The 26,883-nt window shown below is 43.2% G+C and overlaps 1 protein-coding gene across 1 annotated transcript in view; it reads left to right on the top strand.

The window, feature by feature from the left end:
• LOC146866268 (alcohol dehydrogenase 1-like) overlaps positions 1-26,883 on the top strand; it is a 355,353-nt gene that overhangs the window by 161,478 nt on the left and 166,992 nt on the right. Inside the window, exon 3 of the mRNA XM_085635163.1 lies at positions 4,566-4,707. Within this exon, the coding sequence (XP_085491289.1) occupies positions 4,566-4,707 (142 nt within the window). The remainder of the gene's footprint in view (positions 1-4,565; positions 4,708-26,883) is intronic.

Raw genomic sequence — 26,883 nt, 5'->3', positions numbered from 1 at the left:
GCCAAAATCCTAATCTTCCTTGCCAAAACATACAGGGAAGCCATTGTGAAAGAGCCAGATGCATTCTGAGTGTCTTTTTATAGTTTGCAGCTAGTAACCACTTGATACAAATTGACGGAATTCAATCAATCAGGATTTATTAAGCGCGGCTAATCATCCGATAGGGTATTCAGGCGCTTGCAGTACCCGGAGGCTTATTTGAACAAGCTAATGGGGAAGATGGAGTGATCGGTCTATGTGAGTTCTGTGACATGGTTGTATTTGACGTGGTTACTGGAGGTGAAATTTGGGTCCAGAATGTGTCCTGCAGTGTGTGTAGGGTCATAGATGATCTGGGTCAATCCGAGGCGGCTCATACTGTCGAGAAAGTGCGCAGTGTTTTTGTCATTGGGGTCGTCAATGTGAAAATTTAGGCCGCTGTTGAAGATGTAGTCCTTTAAGGTTTAAGGCTGGGGCGCAATGAAATCTTCAATGGTGTTGCAGAAGCTGGAATGTAGGCCTGGGGGGTGGTATGTGAGGGTGCCTCTGATGGTTATCTTGCCGTCTGTTTGGAGCTTGACGTTGAGTTGTTCCATTAGGTTGGTGGTGGTGGTACACTGTATGGTTTCTTTGTGGATGAAGGCTGTTCCTCTTCCTGCTTTGTTGGTGCGGTCCTGGTAAGTGATTTTATATGCGACGGGGATCCCTGTTGCAATGTCTGGGGCAGATGTGGGGTTGAGCCAGGACTCAGTGAGGAAGACCATGTTGGGTTCAAGGGTGGCGATGAGGTCCCATAATTCATTGGAATGCTTAAATAGTGACCGCGTGTTGATAAGGGTGCATGCGAGTTGGTGTTTTTGTTCAGGTGGTGTATGTGGTGTGTTTAGGGTGGTGCTGGTTGCTGGGCTGGTGTGTGTACAGTGACAGGTGAAGTGTCAGTGGGAGCAAGTGGAAGGCCCTACTGTGGAGCATGGGTCGGCGTGGCGCAGTGTTTGTTGTGGCGTTCAGGGTCGAGGGTGTAGAGCTCAGCAATAGTATATCTTCGGGCGGTGGGAGGGCCAGGGGTCATAGTGCTGGCAAGAGTACATGCGCGTTAGGCACAGACGGGTTTGCCTTTGTCGCGGTCATGGTGTGGCCTGCATTAAGTAGGTCCTGAGGTGGGTGGGGCTTCTGTTGGTGGGAAGAACGGTGAGTGAGAAAACCAAGTTGGAAAACTCCCAGTGGGAAAGCCCAGGCAGCTGCAGGGTCACTGGATCAGCCTGGAACAAGCAGGAACTGTAGGCCACAGGCAAGTAGCAAGCTAGGTGTCCAGGTGTCTACTGATGTGGTCGTGCTGCAGCCCGCATTAAGTAGGTCCAGGGATGGGCGGGGCTTTTGTTGGCGGGAAAAACAGTGAGTGGGAAAACCCCAGCGGGAAATCCTGGGCAGCTGCGGTGTCACTGGATCAGTCTGAAACAAGCTACAACTGGTGGCCATAGGCAAGTGGCAAGCTAGGTTTCCTGGTGCCTACATGTAATTGTATTTCCTAAATGGGCATTTTGTGACCAGTGATTAGGCGGTATGGTGATGAATTATGCTAGCTGTTGTCTTCTGAGTTTCTTCCGACTTCTAGGATTTCAATTGTTATGTTTTATGATTTGTAGTACATCTTCCATCAGATATTTGAATGTAGTATGTTTTGCACTAGCGTTTTATAAACCTATTCAAAATAAGCTTAAATTACATTAAAAACTGAAAGCTCAATGAAGCAGCCAAGTTACTAATATTCCTGGTCAATACTTTTCTTATTTTCAATCAAGTAGATAGGCAACAGAATCATTCAAATATGAAGACAATTGTTAATTATAGTCTCATGCCACGTTGTAATATTTCCCAAACAATTCATAGGTCCAAGTTTACAATTACATTTTAAATGTCATTATCCTTAGTAATTTCCTAGCAGAAATGTGAGGAGCAAATAGTTAACCAACCCTACAACATCAGCCATTCATATAGAGTACTTGGAGAAATTAAGGGGCATATTATCAAGCACGGGGTTAAAATTATTGCGACAATGGGCTTGATAATATGCCGCAGAGAATTCCCATAGAAGCCCATGTTGACACCAGCACATGGGCTTCTATGGGAATTCTCAAGGGCATATTATCAAGACCATTATAGCCACTTTAGCGGCTGTTTTCTGCCTCTAAAGTGGCGATAATTTTTATGCCGTTTCTTGATAATATGCCCCTAATTTCTTCCAAAGACCCTCTATCATGTGCCGAAGTAAGGCCCGGTAGAAATTAGTAATATTCTTGCATATACACAAATCCTTCTTCCTAAAGTTGCCTTCTCTTTGCAACATTAACCTTTGACACACATTTTGCATTTGTGATCCTTGGACTGGTTTCGCAGAAACACCAACCTTGCTGACACAGACCACTTCATGAGAATCCTATCACACTGCCTTGGCATTTGATGCAAGGCCTCTTACATGCGTACTACAAATGTGTTTTATTATTACATCCATATGGCGACACACCTATCTGTAGAACACAAACAATGGCTAGTCGATTACAATCTTGACCCAAGGCAAGGACTCCATTTTCTATATATAGCCTTTTGTTTCCTAACATAATCAGGGGAGACACTTCTGCTGACCTCGAGCGGTCACTGTGTGCTGAAACGTTCTCCTTGCAAAGGACTGACATCTTCGTGATGGGTGTCCAGCTTGCGACCAAGACAGGGTCACACACCCTTACCCGTCAGGTAAAGGGGATAGATCATCCAGACGGGGTTGTCATGGTAAACTATATATTCACACCCTGGACATCTAGATTAGAGTTAGCATCACTGGGGTACGCTCAATTTTTAAAATCCCTTCTATTTATGCATATAAAACCTGTCTCAACAAGATGGTGCAGCTCCTTGTTTTATTTTCTGTGTTTACACCCATTATAACTCTTATTTGCTTCTGTCTATTAATCATCGCAGCCCAAATAGTTTATACAAGAATCACTCTGGTTCAATAAATATTGAAAACGTCCCTTTGTGTATTCTTTGTATATTTTTCCAAGCAAAAGAAAGCACGAGTGACTGAGCAAAAGTTTGAAGTCTGTCACCACGGTTTTCTGAGGGAATAGAGTTGTCATGTTCAGTGGTTGCCAGAACTGTTCGCTCCCTGTTTAGGTTGGTGGGGCTAATGGTGGCACTGCAAGCTAGCTGGTCCCAGGGACAACATATCCCAAGGGGGTGCATGGAATCAGTCTGTTACCATCCTACGTTTATGTCGTCCACAAAGGCGCAGTTTCTACTGATTGGTGGAAACTACATGACATCTCTTAATGAAAAGACCTTTTCCATGTTATTGCCGTTTCTTAATCACTATTTCCTCAATATTTTCATTGATTTTCTGATAGTCAAATAACTGCAATGTTGAACAAACGTTTCTCCCAAACTCATCTTTATTCTTTGATTAAACAATACAAATAATTCTGTTTCTCTTGAAAAATGCATTTCCAGTTTTTTCAGTAGTTTTCAATCTAGTAAACTCAAAGCAACAACAAAGTTGCCAGTCTGAAGGTTCTGATATGATGCATACCTACTCCTCAACCTAATCAGTGTTCAAGGAGGATGAAGGAGGGTATTGGCAGGAGATCCCTTTGTAGAGGAAGCAGTTGGTTGGAAAAGTCAAGAATGTTAAGGGCAGGTGACTCCTAGAAGTGTGAGTGGGTTATGAACCATGATCTTTTTGTACCAATGGTGTTCTTTCAATAAAAATGATGAAACAACAGGCTGAATTATATTTCTGTCACATGGCATCGACTGTGAGGAACACTCTGCTTATATTGGAACAGGGCAGTAGTGATAAGGCCAGTTGATTTGTGGATTTAAAACTCGCTGATTGTGTTGGGCCAGGAACCAATCAGCATTCAGTATTTTGATATTACCCCTTCTAGCTTGTTGGCAATCTTAGTTTTTTTTTTAGTCTGCTGCAGTTGGTACATTTTCCCGAGGTATGGGAACATCACATTCGGTTGCCTATCAGAATTTCAAGGCCTAAAATATTCAACTGCAAAATGTTGTGGTCAGAATATTGACCACCAAAGCAAGTACACATAGATACATATATTGCTAATGTACATAAATGTGGAGTTAATCACATTAACCTGCTTACCAATATGTACTTACCTTAATGATATTATAATATTGAGATCCTAAGTTATTTCGTCAGATCAATATGTAAATTTCGATATTTTGTGAGTTAATCGCACATTCACAGAGAGATCAGTCAGCGTAGGCTTGGTTTAGACCATATAAAATACGTTTTTTTTCTCTTACACAAGTTCACATTTTCTGCACGTTTGGGTGTTTTTGCAGTTAGAAAGGACAGTATCATCACAAGCTAGTCCAAACCAAAGGACACTTCATTCCACCCTTCCCCTTCTGAACTTAACAGATTCAATTTATATTCTAATGAAACTGTGTACAACAAGCCCTAGTAGCTTGGCTTTGCACTATGCCATGCTATCTTGTTCCTGTGATGCAATGTCAAATAAACATATATATATAAATAGTGGTTACTTTCTTTGCATTTCCCTTTACAGATTTTGGCCACTGGAATTTGCCGCTCAGATGATCACGTGCTTGAAGGTCTAGTAGGTAGGACAAAATTTCCAATCATTTTGGGCCATGAAGGAGTTGGAATTGTTGAGAGCATTGGAAGAGGAGTAACCACATTAAAACCAGGTGAGGCCTAAAGAGCACCCACGTGACTTTAAGACACAAATATATTGTGTAAAAACAAATATAGTGCATTTATACCATAGATTGAACTCGGCGAATAATCTTTTCATATATCCCAATTTATTTCTGACATATCCGTGGGAAGGATGCCACAAGGCATCTGGCCCAGAAGTGGCGCTTTGGTAGCTGGTCATAAAACGGACTCAACTACAGCAATGCGTCAGAAAACAGAGGCGATGCGCCTGTTTTGACTGATGCAAGTAGCCTACTGTATGGGGACCAATGTAATACTCACCTTACACTCTGTTACGTTGGTTCTTTATGTCACGTTTACAAGTGAGCTTAGTGTCCTTATGTGTACCACTATGCCTACGTATGCGTGACAGGTTATTAATGGTATGTAATTTGTGATTTACTGTGTTACCTACCTTATGTGTGCACTTACCTGTTGAAGCGATGCGACTTGATTGCAGATTACACTGTTTCAAGTAACTTGAGCTTGTCAAATTCCTCTGAAACTGCCAATGTGCCATTCCTATACCTGGGTTTTAGAGGCATAAGAATTGTAACCCATCTCAAGCTCAGTAGCCTCCCTCTCAAAGATGTGTCACTTTGGGAAACATAATGTGTCACTTTGGGAAAAAGTAATAAATACCACTGTCTCATTTTTATGGAAAATTTCAGGTGGGAATGTCTACCTTGCATCTATTAAAACTAACATGTACCAGCCGATTCCGCAGAAGAAAAAAAACGACACAGGCCTAAGAAAGGTGACCATCCGCCTAGATGCATCACCTTGTAATTATGGAGCAATGACAGCACTGCTGCTGTGTCAAAATAAATGATGATGGGGCGGCCCAAGCTCCTTGTAAATATGCCCCCAGAAATGTAAGTTCGGCTTGGATCAAACGTGACCTTGATGTGCGAAGACACACAGGTCTGTGTGCATATGTTTTTGTTCGTGCTGCACATGTACTAGCAGGGTATGTTTAGGAGAACCAGGGCCCTATTTATCAAGTATTTGCATTGCGTTTGCACAACGCAACATGGTGCATGTGCGACAAAAACCCTAAAATGCGATTTATCATGCCACACAAGGCCACTTTTTGCTGTATTGCGTTACTCTGCACTGGGAAGGCGTCACATGGATTTTGATGCATTCCCAGATTTACCATTACCCATTACTGGTAGACCTGGGGGTGCACCAAAATGCTATACCTTCCCAGATGAGGCGTAACAAGGAGAAATATCTTTTTTTTTTCCTCATCACTTCCTCTTTCTATGTGTGCTGCATTCTGCAGCACAAATAGAAAGATGAAAATGCCACAGGGGATTGTTTTTGTGCAGCAAGGTGCACCTTCCTACACCAAACCTGTATGCAACACAGTCACCCTTACACCATGGTGCAAGGGTACCTACATTGGCATTAGGCAGCCCATTGTACACTAGAGTCGAGGAAATGGCAGGAATGTGCCGTTTTGTGTTAAATATGGCACATTCCTCCCATTCCCCTGTAACACAATGCAGTGCAGCAAGATGACTTGCTGCGCTGCGTTACTTTTTAATAAATAGGCCCCCAAGTATATTTTCAGATTAGCATATCCTGCTACATCACCCTCCTGAGATGTGTCCATGATAACCGCTTCTTTAATGCCACAGGTTTGAATGTTATTTTTGTGGCAAAAATTGAAACCACATGTATCACACCTGGAAATTGGTGCCCAGAAATTACACCCACTGTTTGCATGTGTGAAGGTCGAATACAGTTAGGTGTTCAAACAATACTCCTTTATTTCCAACTCAGAACTACATTGCATTTAAATGTTTGAAATTCAAATCACAAACTACGGTTCTGAAAATTGACCATTGTTTCGACATGTACGAAATATTGCTGCACTGTAATTGCAAATAATATGGACTTGTTTTACTTTTGATATAGTCTACATTTCTTGTAGTAAATAAAAACTGTCTCTAATTTGCTTGTTACACTTTAGTTATAACATCACTATTTCAGTAGCGACTAGTGCATTTTGAAAATGGTGGGACGTAACACTTGACTCGAATTCCAGCAAGTGAGCGCAGCAAGCGAGCCTGACTTCTCAGTGGGTCAAGAGTTGGAGGAGGTTCTCGCCCGAGAAAAGTTCAAAAACAATGAGGTCAAATAGTGCATTTTGAAGCACACTTTCCACATAAATTTGCTCAAAAGCCATGGGCTTTGAAAGATAAGTCATTAAATATACAGCTCTTCTAATGGCGTGTCAAACAATGAATCTGACACTGCCAAAGAATGACCCCATTTAAAAAAAAAAAAATGATAGGCACTGCAGTATGTCAGAAAATTCCCTTCATGGTGCCATGGACAGCATTTTATCATGGGTGCCTCTTTAGGCCAAAAAATTGCATACAGTATGCCAGAATTTTACGATTCATGCCGCCCATATACCATGAGTGACCCTTATGTCAAAAGGTATCTCTAGTATGTCTGGGGCAGCATTTGCCTCCCTCCCATATTTACTGGTTGTCATCTCATATACCAAGAACTACCATCAATGTGACAGCACCCGCATTTTACCACGGGTACCCCATGTACAAAGAATTTCTTCTAGTATATCAGTGCCAGTATTTTTCCATGTGCCAAGAATTTTCTCTAGTATTCCTGTGTCAGTATTTTGCACACGTCTATTATGCCAAATATTGCCTCTAGCGCACCAATATCAAATATTATCTCTAGTATGTCAGTGCCACTCCCAAGCAGTATTTTTAGTATACTAGTCCCAGTATATTTTCCACATGTGCTTTCATGATAAGCATCACCTTCAATCAGCACCAGCTTTTTGAGGTGGGTGTCTCTGTAACCCAATAATTACCTTCAGTCTACCAGGGATAACTGCAGAGTAGAAAGCACAACATCATGTTATCACTTACTCATGCTTAATTCCCTCACTAACACACATTCTTTCACTCATTCTCACTGTTATTCTTCTCTCATTCAATCTCACTCAGTCTCACTTACTACAACTCACTCATTCTCTCGAGCCTCACTATGCTCTTCTTTCTCACTCATTCTTACACACAGTTATAATGACTCGTTAATTTTCGCTCATTCTCACTCACATTCATTCTCACTCACACTTCTTAATTCATTCTCACTCCTTTTTTTACCCACACAGACTCTCAATTATTCTCACACTCTCACTTGCACTAACTCTATATGTTAATCACTCATTCTTATTTTTATTGATTCATTTTAGGAGTTTTATATAGCGCTTACATGACCGAGGGGTATCAGAGCACTTTATAACAATGTACATGAACAGAAGCAGAACCAGTCACAGTACATTAATATACCTAGATTCTGGAAGTTTCTCAGTTCAATAATTATTATAATTATTAGGTAACAAAGCTCCTTTCAGGAAGGGTGGGGAGTTAGGTTGAGGAGCTGAGAAGCGGATCATCAAGAGGCTTTGCGGCAGTGATGGTCGCAAATTAGTGGGGGATTAAGAGGAAATTTAGTGTGGTTATTGTCCAGAGGGACAGAGATGACGGTTGAGGATAAATTATTTTAGTTGTCTCTTGAAGGTCGTTACGGAGGGTTTAGTTCTGATATGAATTGGGAGACAGCTCCAGATTTTGGGGGCGTTGCCTGAGAAAGAGCGGGAGAGGGCTTATGTTTATGTCTTTTGGGTGGGATTAGAAGGAGCGTGTTGGAGCTTCTTATGCTTCTCAATTGTCCTGCTTTAGTGAGTTTGGCAGCGATGTAATCCGGTTTGGCAGTGTTTAGTGCTTTATGGGTGAGACAAGCCATTTTGAAACTGCAGCGTGCTTCAATTGTTAGCCATTTTAAGTTTTGCAACGCAGGGGGGATGTGGTCGTGTTTCTTTGATCCTGTGACCATTTTTGCCGCTGCGTTTCGGGTATCTCTCAAGGGGGTTATGTGTGTTTTAGCTGCCCCAGTTAGTGTGGCGTTTCCATAGTCAAGTCTGGACAGAACTAGAGCTTGTGTTGCGAAATCTAGGTCATTGGGTTTAGAAAAGGCTTGATTCTGCTGAGGAGTTTTAGGCTGTAGAAGGCACCCTTTGCAGTGGAACGTATGTGAGAGCTCATGTTTAGTCTTGTGTCCAGAGAGATCCCTGGAGTTTTAGCTCAGTTAGCTGGGGTAAGCTTGCAGTTTAGGGAGTCCAAGTTGTTTATCCACTCTTGGATCTGCGGAGGTTGGTCGTGATTGGAGAAGACAAGAATTTCGAGTTTTTCTTGGGTGAGTTTGAGGGGGCTGAGTGATAACCAATTTTCTACTTTTGAAAGTGCGGAGTTGAGTCGGTGGATGTCTTTAAGGGATGATATTTCAAGGTAGAGCTGGGTGTCGTCGGCATAGAGGTGATAGCAGCTATTTGCTTGTTTTAGAGTGGTAGTGATGGATTCCATGTAGATGTTGAAGAGTGTGGGAGAGAGTACTGAGCCGTGTGGGACACCTTGGGTTGTGGGTGAGATGTCAGACATCAGGTTTTTGGATTTTTATCATTTACGATCGGTTAGGTAGAACCATTTTAAAACAGTGGCATCAACTCAGATATGCTTTTGTAAGGCATCTAAAAGTAACTTGTGATCCACTGTATCAAAAGCTGCCGATAGGTCAAGGAGGACAAGCAGGAAGAATCTGTTTGAGTCAAGGGAGTTGTGTATGTCATTTGTGATACTCAGTATAGTTGTTTCAGTGCTGCATCCCTTCCTAAAACCTGATTGGTGTGAGTCAAGTAGGCTGTTCGAGTCCAGGTGTTGGTTGAGTTGAGAGAGAACACATTCTTCCAGGATTTTAGCTAGGAAAGGAAAGTTGGTGATGGGTCTAAAGTTTTTAAGATAGTTCGGGTCAGCATCAAGTTTTTTTAGCAGGTGGGTGATTTGGCCATGTTTAAGGCAGTCGGGCATCAGCTTGTTGTTTAAGGAGCTGTTGATGATCTTCATCCATAGACGGGATAAGGTGAGGTTGAGGTTTTCATCCAGAGAAGCAGGTAGTGGGTTTGCGTAGTGCACGGAGGGTTTTGAGTTAGCAATCACCATGGTGATGTCCTATTCTGTGAGAGGTTTGAAGTCCTTCCAACTCTTGGGTGAAGAGGAGGGTCTTTGGTATGGGCTTATTTTGGTGGTTTATGGGGGAGGAGTCTCGGTTTTGGGGCTCATGGAGTGAACTGGGGCTGGCTTTATCTGCATTTTGGGCGACAAGTTGCTGGGTTGGGCTTAAGGATGGTGGGCTAGGGCGAGCCCAAAATTGGTGATTTTGTCATGAAGAATTTGGCTAGGTTGTCACACTGTAGTTTTGAAGCAGGGGGGTTGTCCTTGGCAGGCTTGGAGGTCTGTTTTCGGATGATGCTGAAGAGCTCTTTAACCCCTTGCATGCCCGCCCCTTTCCCCGCCCAGTGCCGCGCTTTGTATTAGCGGGCGGAGTTCATGACGAGCTGGACTCGTCATGGGCACAGCGCCACCGCAGCCCATGACGAGTCCAGCTCGTCATGGGCACTGAAGGGGTTAAGGCATTGTTTTGCTTTGTCCAGGGCACTACAGAAGAAGGCGGCTTTCTCCTTGAGGATGTGTTTTTGTAATTCCTGCGTTCTCTTCTGAGCTGGAAGAGGTTGGTTGTGGATGGGTTTGCTCTCCAGAGTCTTTCAGCGGCTCTCACTTTTCTTCTTTCGGAGTTGAGGTCTTTGCTGAACCAGGCTCTAGAATGTCGTGTTGTAGAGTGTAGTGAGCTTGTCTATGTCACGGTTGTCTTTGGTGGGTGGGAGTACGGGTGATATTTTTTCTTCCAGGTCAGAGAGGGGATGGGTTTCTGCTCCATTGATGGGTAATCTGGGCGCTGACTGGTGGTGCTGCAGTTTGGTTAATGTTAAATAGAATGATGTGGTGGTATGACCAGTTGATTAGGAGAATGTTATTGATGCTTATTATTTTGTTTTTGGCCATGATTGCATCTAAGGTAGAGCCTTTGTTGCGGGTTTGTCCCTTGCAGTACTGGGTGAGCTCATTGGTGTGAAGGAGTTTATTTAGTGACTCTATTAAAGTGTCCTTTTCGTTCTTCCAGTGGAGATTGAAGTCACCCAGGATAATGTTGCCGGAGTCAGATAAGGAACAGTGTGTTAGTAGGTCAGATAGTTCTTCTTCGAATGCGAGAGTGTTTCCTGGCTGGTGGTAGATGAGATGCCATTTATTTACTTTGTTGTCTTGTCATGTTAGGTTGGTGCTGAGGTATTCGTATGGTCAAACGGAGTGGCTTTTAGTTTCAGCTATTTTGATGTTGTTCTTATAAATTATGGCAATGCTGCTGCCACATTGGTCTATTCTGTCTTTTTTAATGATGGAAAAACCTGGGGGGACTAGAAGGTCAAGGATAGGGAAGGATGATTCATTAAGCCAGGTTTCGGTGACAAACGCAATGTCAATGTCATAGTTCAGTATGACATCAGCTAACTTTATTGCGTGCTTGATTGCTGATCTGCAGTTTACAAGCATGCAGTTAACCTTGCAGCTGTTAGAGTGGTTTTGGGAAGAGGGGGAGTTTGGGGTATGGCTGTGCATTGTGAGGGAGGTCTTGTACTCCTAGGTGGGTTGCGGATTCTGCCAATTCCAGTGATTACCTGGATATTAGGGGGGTCTGGGTTGTTCTAGGGTCGTACGTTTTGGCAAGATTCATTGCCTCTCTCAAGGACATTTCAAGGTTCTCTCTTTTCAGTCTGTGATATTGGTTGTTGAGAGGGGTGGTGCGCCAGCTGTTAGGTTGGGAGTTGGGCAGTTGAGAGGGCTCACTGATGTTTTTGCGGGAGTGGAGTTGTGAGTGTTGGGTGGGGATTGAGAGGGCTATGGTGTTAAGGAGGATTTTGTTTATGCCCTGAGTGATTATGTTGAGCTGGCTTTGGAGATGGGTTAGGCTTTAAGCCATGGATATGATTGACATAGAGCTCCTTGGTAAGAAAGAGTTGAGTTGTTTTTCCATACGTCTTCAGCGTTCAGTTCATTTGTCCATCAACCCTAGGTTCAGAGTAGAGAGAGAGGAGGAATTAGGAATCAGGTTAGTTTGGAGGTGCTGGCTAGGGCAGGAGGGTTGTAGGATGGTAGGATTGCGGGAAGTGGAGACATACGTGTCTTCGGTGGGTGGATTATGGGGAGAGTGTTTCACGTGTGTACTTGTGCTTTTTGGCCTGCAGTTCGGGTGGTGGTTAGGCAGATGTTTGGGTTAGCAGGGATAGGAAGAACTGGGTAAGTGTAATGAGTGGGTGGGGTGTGGGGGTGAAATAGGGAGCAGTGGCTTGAGGTAGGAGGTGGTGTCATGAGTGATGGGGGTAGGGGGTGTGGGGGCATGGCATAGGGGTGCAGTGTAGGTCTGAGAAGTACAATAAATTAGATTTTTTGGAAGGTTTCATGAAAGTTATTTCTTGCGTCAGGTTGCAAGTGGTGGGTTGGGTAGTGGTTGGATAGTTGGAGGGGCTAGAAATGGAGTTTTGCAGCTTGGGGAAGATGAGTTCAAATTGGTGTAGGTTGAAGTCATTGGCTTGGACCATTACTTTTCCATTTCTGTAAAATGTTATGGTTTCATTGACTTAGATGAGTTGGAGATTAGCATTTTTTGCCTGTAAGGGATGTTGGTGGCTTTGGTGACTCGCAGGCAGTTTGCTAGGTTATTTCTCCATTTGGTCTGGTGGGTGGTGTGAAAAATTAGATCTGTTTTTGTCTTACCTTTGGAAGAGTTGTAGTAGAGGTCCACATTGAGTGTTTCAGGGTGTTACTTGAGTAATCTGTGCTTAAAGATTTTGGTGGGGTTAGCAGAAAGGTTGGGAGGGTAGGTGATGTAGAAGGAGTGAGGGCCATGGGGCTTCAAGTAGTTGAGATGTGTAGGAGTGGGGGTTTCTGGGGTAGTCTGGTGGTGTTGTTGTGTATTTGTTGTCATCTTCCTCTCTAAGGGTGATGTTTTGGGGGAGTCTTCAACTGGAGTTTCTTGATTGACGGGTATCCACAGGGATGTTGGAGCGTTATGTATTGGGCATGGGAAGATCCTAAAGTAGAGGGTCATTCAGGGTAGATGGGAGGAATAGAGTTATGGTGGCTCCTGGGTTTAAATAGGATGTAAAATACATTTTGGTCACTAGGTGGAGCTCCAGAGCAGAGGATTTAGCATAGTTTTAGGTAAGTGGTGGAAGGTATTGGAGGGAGAAAGGTGGCAGCTTCAGGTCTGGAACTTAGCTCATAGGTGGGGTTGTTTGTGCAGGCTTAGAATAGAGTCACACAAAATGAACCATTACAAGATGGGAAGAGGATGTGGCCTTACGGCTAAGGTGGTCGATCTTGAAGCTGGGAAACCGGGTTCGAGTCTTGGCAGGGACGCTCAACATCCTATGATTGTGGGCAAATCACTTAATCTCCCCGTGCCTAACAAAAAAAGAGAATGTGTCTGTCTGTAACGCCACAGGTGCTCATGTTAAGTGTTCTGATATCTTTGGGTCTAGTTAGCACTATATAAAACTCCCCCAAAAAAAGATGGCTGCTAAAGGGTTCTAGGGGAGTTTGAGTCCTACTATAGTTTTAGTGGAATAGCAGGAGTGCAGTCCTTTGTCAGTTTCGCCCAGTGGGAGTGGCCATCTTAGGTTGGGTGTTGGAAAGATTTTGTTCACCTAGGAGAGAGAAAAAGGTGTGTTATAAGTTAGAAGGGTGATGAGGGATGCAGCAGTGCAGCAAGAGTGAAGTAGTGGGGTTAGAGGTAGGAGTTAGATCAGTCAAAGCTGGCAGCCACAACAAGGAGCTGCTCTCAGTCCTCTTTAACTTCCATTAGAGTAGACAGGAGGGCAGGGCACTAAGAATTAGAGAAAGGAGGGAGGAAAGTAAAGAAGGACCACCACTGTTAGCTGAGCAGTTTGGGCACAGAGGTTGGTTTCAGGGCACAAAGATGGATGCCAGTCATCAGGGGGAACACAAAAAAGGGGATAGGTCTTAGCCACTCTGTGTGGACATGTAAGTACCAGGCAGCAGCCACTGACTCGCCCGCAGTTCTGTAGATCCGTAGATCTAGCCTTATAAGTTGTGCAGCCCCTCCCCCGCCACAGAAACCAAGCTTGTTAATGACCAGAGCTGAGCTAGATGCTCCGATGTGCGTCTTCGCAGAAACAGGCAGGATGCGAACTAGCCTCGTATTCGCACAGCCGCGCAGAATCTGACCCCTCTAGTGTGCCTCTCTTTGGGTCAGTAACATAGGTCCAGGCAGAATATGCAAGGAGGCGTTTAGGGGTGCCCACAATTCCGAACAACCCCTCCGTCACCTCCTCAGCTGTGGCCCCGAGAAAGATGAGGGGCCATACACTGCACCCTGGAACAGAACTGGAGACCAAATTGGCGATGAAGCGGGCGCCCGTGCTCTCAAATGGGTCCCTTGTCAGTCGTCACCTCCTCATCTATGGCCCCTGGACAGCAACAGTGCAACTTGGTGGCTGCACACGGATTCCACTGTGTCAGGCATACGCCGCAAGCATTGAGCGCCTGCCGGTGGTCAGAGATGAGATCTGAAATGCGACACCCGTGATCACACATGTAGCATGGAATCCAGGGGTAGTCATCAACTCTAGCAAAGCAGGGCAGCGGGGATCAGCTGAGGTCACTCACCTGTCCAGGTAATGGCAGTCTCTATTGTATACAAATTCCCTTCAGGAAAGTTCTTTGTGGATTTTGTTGCGTGGATGGCCAGGGCATGTGGGGGAGTTGCACAAAAAAGTGATCTCGGTCCTCAGAAGCTCACGAGTGCTCTTTTTCCATCGGCCATTTTGTTTTTATCACTCTCATTCACTCTCATTCATTGTATTCACTCTTACTCTCACTCATTCTCATGCATACTGACTCACACTCACTCTTATGCATTCTTATTCTCAGTCACTTATGCTCACACTTAGTCACTCATTCTCACTTACTTACACTCATTCTTACGCCCTCCCTTGTTCTCATTCCCGCAAATTTGTAATCTCATCCACTCATTCTTTATGGCTCTGATTCATTATTACTGATTCGCTTCCATTCTATTGCTCACACTCACTTGCTCTCACTCACTCACTCACATTCACATATAGACAACAGACATTGCCATATGTACACATGCTCTCTCAGACAAACACATTTTCTCACTCACACGCATGCACCCAACTTTTAAAATTATTTTTTACTTAACTTGCTGCTTGTGCAGGTCCCATTTGAGAGCCTGCTGCATCATTTACCCTTGGAGAAGCCACACACCTCCTTCCCACCTCAGACATCAATGAAGCATGAGAATGAAGCCTTAAACCTCCACAGTCGCAAGGACCTGGTTTCGGACTCTTTCATTTTTACTCCACCCTTTTACATCTATGTGACGAGATTGGACAGGATGGGATGACAGACTGAGTGATGTGTGCACCTGGGTAGAATTTTATTATCCCGGAATAATTGGAGTAATCTCTGTAATTACACAGTACTCTTGTGATGGGACATTACCACAATTATGCAATTACGACAGTTTGAGTAATTAAGAGTAATTTGGGGCAAGAAATCTACCACAGGAGCAGAGGAACAATGAACTACGAGACCTTGAGCAGCTGCTGGCTACTGCTGTTTGTGTTCTGCAGCCAGTGCTTAGTTTGAGCCGGTGCTTTCCGGTGCTAATCACCAGCACTTAATTAGTTTCCGGTGCTCAGCACCAGCATTTAATTGGTAACACCATACATAGACCAGTCTACCACATGGTGGGGCTGCTCATCTAATTTATAGATGAGCAGAACAAACGTTGTGTAGGGATACAATATACATTAAAATTGCTAATACCTGCCTCCCCAGTCATTCCTTTAGCTTTGGGGACGTGGAATAATCTGAACTGTCACATTTATATGCAAGAGAGGTGGTTAGCAGTTGTTTTAGTAGCAATGACAACGGTGATGGGTGGTGCAAGCTGCAGTGGCCTCCTGGCCAGAGCCCTGGCACCTAATATATTACAAATTAAGCACTGTCTGCAGCACTTAGTGCTATTTTCTTAGCGTAAAATGCATCCTCTTGTCCATTTTGGACCGGATGGTGCATTTTGCACTAAGAAAATACCGCTTAATGATGAATTACGCTTCTCAAATAATTACAGGTAATTTTGTGGATCCAAAGGACTGCATTTTTTTTGTTATGTCTGCAGAGACTAATAGGATATCCTTCACTATTGGTATAATTAAAAATCAGAAAACAAGAAGGGCATAGCCCTGAAGCCCGTAAAACCGAGTCGCCACTCCGACTTTACTTGTAAAGAGATACTGAGGTAGCTGCTCAACTAAAATAACTTATGACAATTGAGTTTGCCTCAATGCATGCTGTCAGGGCCAGCAGCCATGGTGAAAGAGAGGTCATGGAGCAGAATTACAACTGCTGTTTAAACAATCAAAATCAGAACTAGATTTTCAGATCTTTTAAACTGTTTTGCAGAAATAAACAACCATTAGGAAAAACAAGACAGTTATAGCAGCATGTGTACATTTTTTCTCAGTTTCAGTTCATCACTGGAAGGCAATATTTTTTCACAGTATCATAAATATGTAATGTAGTTGCTGATTTACACTAAACAGGAACAGATGACTATGTGTACATTGGATGTATTTAGTTTAGCACTACAGATTCAACACTTAATTTATATATTTCCAAGCATGCACATTGAAATGATGTTGCAGGTCAGCTCGGTGTTCCAAAACCGTAAAAAGGAACTCGGCCTTCAGCTTCACATCTCTATAGTGTCACAGAACTTGCTGGTGACTTGCAGTACCCTTATGAACGACAGCAGATGGAACTTTATCCAGTTCACAATGCAAATCCCACAGACAGAGATTCCTCGAAAATGTTGGTATACAATTTTTTGTTATAAACATGCATTTGTATTCCCAAATATATACAAAATACTAATATTTGTTTCAGTGGTGCTTATATGCAAGCTGTAGGCATGCATTTCAAATGCACAAACCCAACACACAAACATTTTAGTAATTAAACAATTTTCTGTCTTATAGAACAAGCTTACATTTTTCTATTTAATAAAGCTGTTCTGTTTAATTATTTGACTCTAATATAGAGCTTTACTTTATGACGGTTATACATTTAATTCTCATTACTGTAGTGTGTTTTAAGTAGGAAGTTAATAAGTTAGAGATTGAAAGTTGAAAAAGACCACCAGTATAGGTCGAGGCACTAATAAATCGGTCTGGCAGGTTCATTGGCGCGAGTGGCAAACAACTTTTATACTTGCTATGGCAAAACGTCCTCTTCCACAAATCTCTTTGCGGGCAGGCCTCACAGAGCTCCTTCCAAGTACCTTTGACAAACCCTTCGATACTGTGGCTTGATCTCAAAACCCATTTTGATAGTCAAGCCTAGAGGTGTACAAGGATCAACAACTCAAAACGTAATACAGTGAAAGAAGTAAAAATGAAGGGTCCAAACCAAGTTAATAAAATGAATTAGTTTATTAAATAAGTAACACAAAACATACTAAAACAATTAATTAAGGGATCATGAAGAAAAATAAATTCCACTGTGTCGATGCAAGTGAGTTGGATCAACCAGAAACATGGAAATCTGTGTGAGCTTCAGCAGTAGAGTGGCCCCTTGAGCTTCAAGATGTTGGAAAGACTGGCTGAAAATATAGGAAAACACCAAAGGAATATTCCAGATGGTGGATGATGCCTCTTGATGGCTAATGCAGACTGCAAGACTTTCAGAAGCATTGGACAACGGTTTCAGTTCCTTTGAGGCTTTTAGAGAGCCTTTATCACAGCAGAAGGCAAGCGAATGAGGCGGGCTCAGACTGATCAAGGCTTCACGCAGGTTGATACAGAGTTTGTAGTCAGGGGCTCTATGAGGAATGGAGACACTAAGGGGAGTGCTGCTGACAACCTCAGAAGTTATGTATTCCTAGGCACTTCTTGTTTTCCTTCTAATGGGTTTACACCATAAAGCTGGTACTGAATGGCGTTTGCTGGAAAACTTTCTTGAGGTTGTTGAAGATTTGCAGATGGTATATTTAGGCAAATGTATCTTCCATTCTTCTAGGTCAACTGTATTTTAGAGCCATGAGACCACAATAGCACAGTGTGTGCAATGTAAATGGTTTCAATCTGTATTGTCAAGTGGATTCAAGGTATAGAAAGAGAGGGTCTTAACTATTAGGGTTAGCTACAGAAGCACTTTCATTTTTTGCTCTTCCTAATCTACTCGGGTACAAGAATTTACTGGCATCTTCCTACAAGAGAAGAAAGGGCACCAACAAAAGGTGGATAAAATGACGGTACCCAAGGGTACGTTGGAGTGTTGGCTCCTCCAGCAATGGCATGTGTTCAGTCCAGTTGATGGCACTAGTGCAGATGAGAACAGTTTCACTGTTAGACCTGATATAGAAAGTCAGGGCAGAGTACAAAACAAAATAGCTGCTCTGTTAGTGGACTTATAAAGGGGAATGCTCTTCCGCGATTGGTGCAATTTTTGAGTTAAGGTTCATCAATTCCACATTCGCAACAAGCTAACTTACATTTTACTACACGTGCACATAGCCACATCTTGAGATTTTTCGTTTGGCCGGCCTGCAACACTCATCCACAATAGTTCTAAAATCACAGACACTTCCATTAGTAATCGATCACTCACTCTTTCTCTCTCTTTCTTTCGCTCTCTCTCTGTGCTGCCTCGTCTCTTTCTATTTTTCTCCATTTCTGTCTCGTTTGCTTCCTGTCCCCCTTCCCACTTCAACCAGTTATGAATGAGAACAGAGCAGAGCGACACCACTCACAGACCTTGCACTAGCATGTGGTAAATATTTCGTTACCGGTACTATTTTTTATGCGGTAAAGTCTATTAAGAACAACTCAGTAAAATGAGAGGCAGAATCCGTGGTATTAGAGGTTTAAAAAGGCTTTATTCCTATACAAAGGAATACAATTCGAATTGTTGGCGTTCTATTCCATCACCACGAAAGTTCAGGAAGGAAGGGCATATATTATTGACAGGTAATCATTTTTATAGAAAAGGCATTACAGTGAAACAGATGTAGTAGGCGTATCAACTGATAAGACAAAATATAATATGCATGCGTAACTAGAATAGGCGTAACTAGAAAACGTCATTATACATGATGTCATAAGTGGGTGGATCCATAAGAGAATCCTGCAATGTCAGCAGAAATATTTGGCAGAAATGCGTGCGCAGCCGCATGACGTGTGATTAACGTGCAACTAGAGGGAGAAGGGGACTTGACATTTAGCTCTACATGTGGAGACAGAAGTCTGGGGTTATGTCAACCTAATCCCAAATCATATCTAATATCCTATGTTTAAAGAACTGTGTTATCCAAAAAGAGAGGTCTCTTAGGATAGAATCTTATTCTATACTGACTATACTGACTGTTTAGTGCGTGTACAAGCGTCTAAGTGTCTACACTAGATGCGAGGGGGTAGGAATATTCCATGGTAACAGGGCTATGAATTACTTGCATGAGGACAGCGAGGCCTGGCCCCTTTGCACGGTAGCTGGAGGAATGTTTACCTAAACTGCTAGACAGGAATGCATCGGATGAGGTGCGGAGGAGATAATCTTGAAGGTGAAATACAGTTTTTGGCAGGCGACGGGCTGGATCAGGCACCGTTAGCCGCGCAGGGAGTAAGACAAAGTTCATGGTCACAGATGCAGGCTCAGACTGGAGCTTTCAGAGGCAGAAGGCAGGAAAAGGCTTGATGACAGAATTCGGGCCTACTCGCCTGAATCTGTAAAATGTGGAAAGTGAACCACATAAAGTCGGTGGCCTTTCATACTTAGGAAAGGAATATCTGACCCATTCATGGTGGATCTGAAAGAGGACATATTGACGGTGGATGCACATATATTTGCGTCTTCAAAACTGGAGCAGGAGGGAACATACATGTACTTATAGCATGTACATGGAGCCGTTGGGGTCTACGATAGGGGACATAACTGATCACAAAATTCATATTTCCTCATTCCCTCCTTGTCCCCTTCGGACCCTTAGGAGATATCGATCTTCATCAATCCATCGATCTGTTCATATAACATCATTTGTTCTTCTTTCTTCTTCCGGGATCTCGAACGAAAACTTGGATGTGGGATACACGAGGTGGCACACAGACCACAAATCGCTGGCCCACATTGTAGACATAAGCAGCAACTGAATAGTATGAGAAAGCCAATACCTAGGAAGGAGAGCATTCTCCATCCCCAGACTGACAACACGCCCCAGAACCAACCGGACCAAGTCCAGGTGCCTGGACTCTGGTGTATCTGGCTTACAATCTTATGAAGGCGGGTTATGGCTTTATATACTGACGGCGAATTTTCTGGTATGAAAATGCAACAACTTGATCCGATGACCCTACAAGCTCCGCCCCTATCGGCCAGGATGACGTCAAGGACAAGACGATTTTGAAGCACAACAATCTGCATAGCAGACTGCTCTTCTGTTAAATTGCCTAAGGCGGAAATAGTTTCGTTCACTACTGCTTCAAGGGTTCTGGTTAATCTACGTATCAGCTTACTATTAGTGACTGTACCTATATAGGGAAAGAAACCTTTATTGAAATCTGTGTATTTTTCCCATGCTGTTTCAGTGTAATCAACAATTGGGAGATCTCTCTGCTGTCTATTGTGTACTAAATGGGTATTTCTGTGATAATCAGGAGGAGCTAGGAAAACAGGTGGTAGAAGGAATGCTATGTAACAGGTACCATCCCAATCTAAAGGTAGACGTATATATGCAGTCTGGCCACATATAAAGTAGGAATGACGAGAAGCTCTAAATGTAGACTTGCCTTGATCACTGAATTTTATTACAGTGATGCACTTACTATGGCCCATGTGTATGGAGCCATTCTTTCTTATACATAGTTCCCCTTTTACTGGGAATACGGACATGGCGGGCAAGATTGGTGTAGCTTCAGATTCAACGTTCAGGATCATGAGGTTAAGTGTAAAATTACCTAATCCATATACTTCATTTTCTAGATCAGTTCCTGTTCTTTTGGGAAGTCCCTCCTTGTTAGGGTAGCAGACTTTAAGCAAAACTAAGTTCAGGTTTCCCCATACCCAGTTGTCTTGATAAACTGCGGAATTCGAATCTAGGGAATTAATCAAACTAAACCATGCTCCACAGGAGCCATTGTGTGTGAACGGATAGGGAAAGAGGGGCAAAACTCCCTTATAGTTCTGATAGGGAGGGAGTCGGCCACATATCCAACAATTTGTGGCATTGCTGGTTTGATGGGAATGATGTAGCATACTAATGAAAGTGTTATTGCGCAGCGCAAATCTATAAGACAATTCATGTGGAGGCAATTCACTAAAAGAATGTTCTGCAGTTATATTGTAAGCACGCTTAGGAATAGGATAATACATGTGCAATAGGATGCTGACAATGATGATCAAAAGACTTAGAAAAAACAAAATTAATAATGTTACTGTACAGTGACTACGAAATGATTTACAATACGCATGCTTCTTGAGCAGCATTTGATTATTTCTTTCTCTATTCCGGTCCAGAGGATACATGTCAGAGACAAATTCAACCGATTCACCTTGGAGAGGACTTAAACAATCAAATTGTCTGACTTACTGGACCTCAATTTTAGTTTATACAGTTCTGGTTTCGTTAATTCAGCCAAAGGAAGCTTTGAGTCTGTTTGTGAGGGAATACAGGGTTGAGTCTCTACGCTGGATGGTAGTCCATAAAATTTCTTGATATGACTCGAGTGCAACCACCCTTTCCTTCCCTCGATTTTCACAGCTGTCCTTGTGGTAAGTAGAACCAACTTCGGTGACTTCCACCTAGGATCCAGTTGGGTCTTCCGGTCGAAATTCCTGACCAAAACCAGATCACCAGGAACCACGTCATGGGGCTTCACCTCAGTATTGTCGGGAAAAGCTGCGGATACCTGTGAACGACAAGATTGTAGTGCAGACATCAAGGAAGCCAGGTAATCTGTCAGCATATTAAGTCAACGTCAGTTATTTTACGAGGTATAGGCGTCCCCCACATATTTGGTGGTCTACCGAAGATCACCTCATACGGGGATAGCCCTGTTTGAGAATGTGCTACCATTCTCATGTAAAAGAGCGCAACTGGTAAGGCTACTATCCAATCGACTCCTTTCACTCTACATATTTTGGACAATCTAATTTTCAGAGTTTGATTATGGCGTTCCACGAGACCTGCCGCCTCGGGATGTCGGACACAGTGAAATTTCCATTGGTATCCTAATAGAAGGGAAACGTGTTTCATTAATTCGGATGAGAACGGCTGACCGTTATCTGAGTAGACAACACGTGGTAAACCGTACCGTGGGAAGAATTCTCGAACTAGCTGTTTGGCAGTAGTCGGGGCAGTGTAATCTGAAACCGGGTATGCTTCTGTCCAACGGGAAAGAGCACAGACAACTACGAGAACATATTTGAATCCTCGACATCGTTCCATCTGGATATAATCCATCTGGAGGACTTCAAAAGCATGATCGGGAGTTTGGAATCCACCCTGTTCTACGGGGATGCTTTTACCTGGATTAAACTGACAACATATCATACAGGTACGGACTTTTTGTTTAGCTGCGGCTCGCAAGTGTTTGTTGAACCAAATGTGTTGAATGCTGTCTAGCATAGCTTTTTCTCCTAGGTGCGCTGGACTATGTATTGTGTTAATGATGACTTGGACCATTGAGTCGGGAAGAAACCATATAGATTTTTCCTTCGTCATCCATCCTTGATCTGTTTGGATCCCTCCTAATTCAGTCCATTTCTTTATTTCTTCTGGTGTAGCATGTGTCTGTATGTCAATTACATCAAGGGCGGGATCCTTAACTGTCATGCAATGTGTTGGTGTCAGGACTATTGTCTTTGTCATGTCAGTTGTGAGAGTCTGATTCTGAGCAGTCTGTTTAGCTGTTCTGTCAGCTAGGTCATTACCCTGAGAAATGATATCGGTAACTTTTGTGTGGGCTTTGCATTTCATAATCGATATTGCAGTAGGTAAATGAATGGCGTCTAATAAGGCTTGAATGAGGGGTCCGTGTTGGATGTGGGCACCGTGAGAAGTTAAATAACCTCTCTCTCGCCACAGTACGCCGAAGTCATGGACGACTCCGAATGCATAACGTGAATCTGTGTATATGTTGACTTTTTTATTTGTGGCTTGAATACAGGCTTGTGTCAGAGCGATGAGCTCTGCTGCTTGAGCTGACAAAGTGTTAATACAATTTGTTTCAATGACTTCAGTGTCTGTTGTGACTGCGTAAGCGGCCACTAACTCTCCTGTACTTGTTCTCATACATGACCCATCTACATATAATGTCAAGTCTGGATCCGTCAAAGGGATGTCTGTCAAGTCTTGTCTGGGTTTCGTCGTGATAGTAATGACTTCGACACAATCATGTGCCAATGGATCTGTTCCGCCTACTGGTAACAGTGTGGCAGGATTTAACGTATTACAACGTCTGATTTCTATGTGTGGCTGAAACAATGTTAATTCGTAACCGGTGAGTCTCGCTATAGTCAAGTGTTGTGTTTGTGTGCGGTTCAAGAGAACCTCTACTGCGTGTGGTACTTGTACTGTCAATTGATGTCCTAACACTATGGCATCGCTTTGTCTGATTGCTAAAGCTGTTGCTGCCACTGATTTCAGGCACGCTGGAAGAGCCATTAGATCCAGTAGCCTGAGCTACTGGATCTAATGTACTAGAGAAATAAGCACATGGTTTGTGTGATCCTGCTTGTTCCTGAGTGAGTACTGACAAAGCAGTACCTTCGCGTTCTGTAACAAAGAGTGTAAACTGTTTACTGTAACATGGTGTTGCTAGGACAGGTGCTTGACATAAAGCTTTCTTTAAGCTTTCGAAGGCATGTGTATGTTCTGGAGTCCAAGGGAGGACAGTCGATGTGGCTGCCTCCTGTGTTGTCAACTGGATGAGTGGTTTTGCTAGAAATGCATATTGAGGGATCCACTGCCTACAGTATGAAGTGAGGCCTATAAAAGCCCGCACCTCCTTTTGTGTCTTGGGTGGTGGCATGTTAGCAATTAACTGGATGCGGTCGGGTGGAAACCTGCTGGGTCCTTGTCATGGCTGGGTACTACTTTCTTCATTTCTAATAATTCCAGTTTAGTTATAGGCGTGTATACAAACACTCGTGTAAAATTATCACCGGCACCTCTAATTGGGTGTACTTCGCGTAACGGATTCTGTCTATCTATGTGATACATTTTTCTTCCCATGATGGGAACTGGAACGTGTTCTGGGCATACGAAGTTTAAATATTGGTTTCGGGATTCTAGAATTTCCTTAATTAAATCAGTACCTGACCCTCTCCATATATTCGTGAGCAATTCTGTCAATATGTCAGGTAAGGGTCCTGGATCGGAGTGTTGGTTTTTATATAATATAAGGAGGTGTTGAATCATGTATATACTAGCTAAACGCTGTTCATATGGGTCTAGATTCAGAAACGTGTGTGCAAGTACATCGTCATTGTATTCGCCGGGACTGTCAGCCCATTGTACTGCTGATCTGGCTAATTCTTGTTCGTCCATGGAATCGAGCACGTGGTACCCCCTTCGATCTCGGAGTAATTTATCGGCGGCTTGGAATAAGTGTTCAGGGGATTTTGTATTTAGCATAGGGTTTGGAAGATGTCTATTACAGTCTGGACGTATTGGACGTATTGGGTCGTTAAAACCTCTGATATTATTATGGGGTCTTCCTCTACCTACATAAGCTATTGTATCTAATTGGTCTGATTCTTGCTCCCCCTCCTCTCTGTTTAGGTCAGCGGCGTCTATCTCTAATCTTTCTTCGTGTATTCGTTCTATTTCTTTATGGATCTTTCGGTACATAGCTACTATACATAACTGTTTATCATGTCTTCCGTCTGATATATTCTGGCCCCAAGTGACAAGTTTTTGCATTTCTTCCGGATTTACCCCAGGCCGGTCTTGATTTCTGATTACACAGTTTATAAGGAAACGTAACAATTGTCCCTGTACCTCCGCTTTCTGGTACTCCATGGCTCTGCTAATACTTTCAGGACCTCGTCCTGACTGGACAAAGTGATATATATTTTCTAAATGTGTAGCCATTCCTGGTAGCTTCGTTAAATATATTGCAGCTCGTCGAATGCGTAATGATGACAGCAGCATTTCGTCCCGTTTACCGGGTACAGGATCATATCTACAATCTACTAGAAGTTCCTTGAGCATGTCGGGGGTTGCTAGTTTGGGCGTACGTTGGTGTGCTAATTCTCTAAGGGAAAATTTATTTGCTCTGGGTGGCGTAGAAAAAATGTCTGTCGTACCTCCTGTAGCACCGTCTGGGGTGCTGGACGTGAAAGGATTTGTTGAAGGTGAGACAGCAACCGTCGTTGCGGGAAAAACTGTAGAAACAGATGTGCTTGTCGGAATGTGTGTCGAAGCTTGTTGTTGTGGAGGTACAGACGGAGAGTCTTGGCGATGAGCATCATCGGCAAGCGGCCTATGTGGTACGGTATTAGCATACTCGGGAGCTGCGTCATCTAAATAAGAGGAAAGGAAAACATCTTCTGCGGTTCTAGGATGCCCCTTGGGATGTGCTTTTATCGGAAATAATGGAGGTGTCAAGTCTTTTGGTATTTCCGGAGTAGCCTTAGGTAACCCTTCGGCCAGAAGTGGATACATACCATTCATAAGGGCGTTTCTTTGTCTGTCTATTTGTTCTGATTTTACTCGGGTACCTTCCTCAAGTAATAGATTTTCTCGGACTTTATTTGAATTCTCCTTACCCTTATCTTCCTGTCTGAGTGCTTTTTCTGTACGTCTATATGATTCTTTACGCCATAATTCAATGGCATCTTTCTGTGACTGTCTGGCTTTCTTTTTCCATAATTCTTCTTCTACTCTCATGATGCAATCTGCATCCCAGGTCCCCGCTGCGGGCCATCTCTGACTCTCTGGTAATTCTTTGGTGTAGTCTACCCATAAATCAAGAAATAATACGGCATCTAGGCCATGCTTATGATACATAAAGTACCCTGGAGTGTCCCTAGGTGGGATGGGAACAGCTTCTTCAAGTACACCTTTTCTAGTTTTGATCTGTCTTAGTTTCGAGAAGAGTGGCATTTTTTAGACCTTATTACTGGAACACACTTTATAAAAACACAATAATGAACAGTCATTCACACCACAGTATATAGAACGTATTTAAAACATTTAACACTTAACAGTTTTACGAACAATGATAACTAATAGAAAACTAGTTACTGACATAATACTGACACTAGATAATACTTATTTATACTTATTTATATGCAAAACATACTATATATACTGCTAAACAGTACAGATACACTGCTAAAACAGTGCAGACCGGATTTGTGTACCCAAACCCGTCTTGACCGGCACAGACTATGTGCACGTTAAATGCCTCCCCGGTAATGGTACTCACCGGGTAGCTCGGAACGGAAGGCCTCGGAACGGAACTGAAACTGGACTGGACCGGACTGGACTCGGAACTTCGGAACCTGGCGGGTCTCTGTATACCTCGGATCTTGCTCTCTCAGCTAGGCTCTGGTCGGGATACTTCGCACTTCTCACCGCCTCGTCTGGGTGTTGATCGCAGCCTCAGTCGTCCCCGCTTGGCCGGAGGGAGATACAGGAAATCCTGCAGATACGCGTTTTTGTCCGTTCAGCTGTGGCAGGAGACCGGGCCTGCAACGTACCGCCGGCGCGTGAGATGAGAAAGTGTCCCTGTTCGGGCGCCAATTTATGTGGTAAATATTTCGTTACCGGTACTATTTTTTATGCGGTAAAGTCTATTAAGAACAACTCAGTAAAATGAGAGGCAGAATCCGTGGTATTAGAGGTTTAAAAAGGCTTTATTCCTATACAAAGGAATACAATTCGAATTGTTGGCGTTCTATTCCATCACCACGAAAGTTCAGGAAGGAAGGGCATATATTATTGACAGGTAATCATTTTTATAGAAAAGGCATTACAGTGAAACAGATGTAGTAGGCGTATCAACTGATAAGACAAAATATAATATGCATGCGTAACTAGAATAGGCGTAACTAGAAAACGTCATTATACATGATGTCATAAGTGGGTGGATCCATAAGAGAATCCTGCAATGTCAGCAGAAA

The sequence above is a fragment of the Triturus cristatus genome, chromosome 2_1 (assembly GCF_964204655.1).
Source record: "Triturus cristatus chromosome 2_1, aTriCri1.1, whole genome shotgun sequence".
Lineage (NCBI taxonomy): Eukaryota > Metazoa > Chordata > Amphibia > Caudata > Salamandridae > Triturus > Triturus cristatus.
Note: the sequence above shows the minus strand (reverse complement) of the source record. Positions and strands in the feature narration are given on the sequence as shown.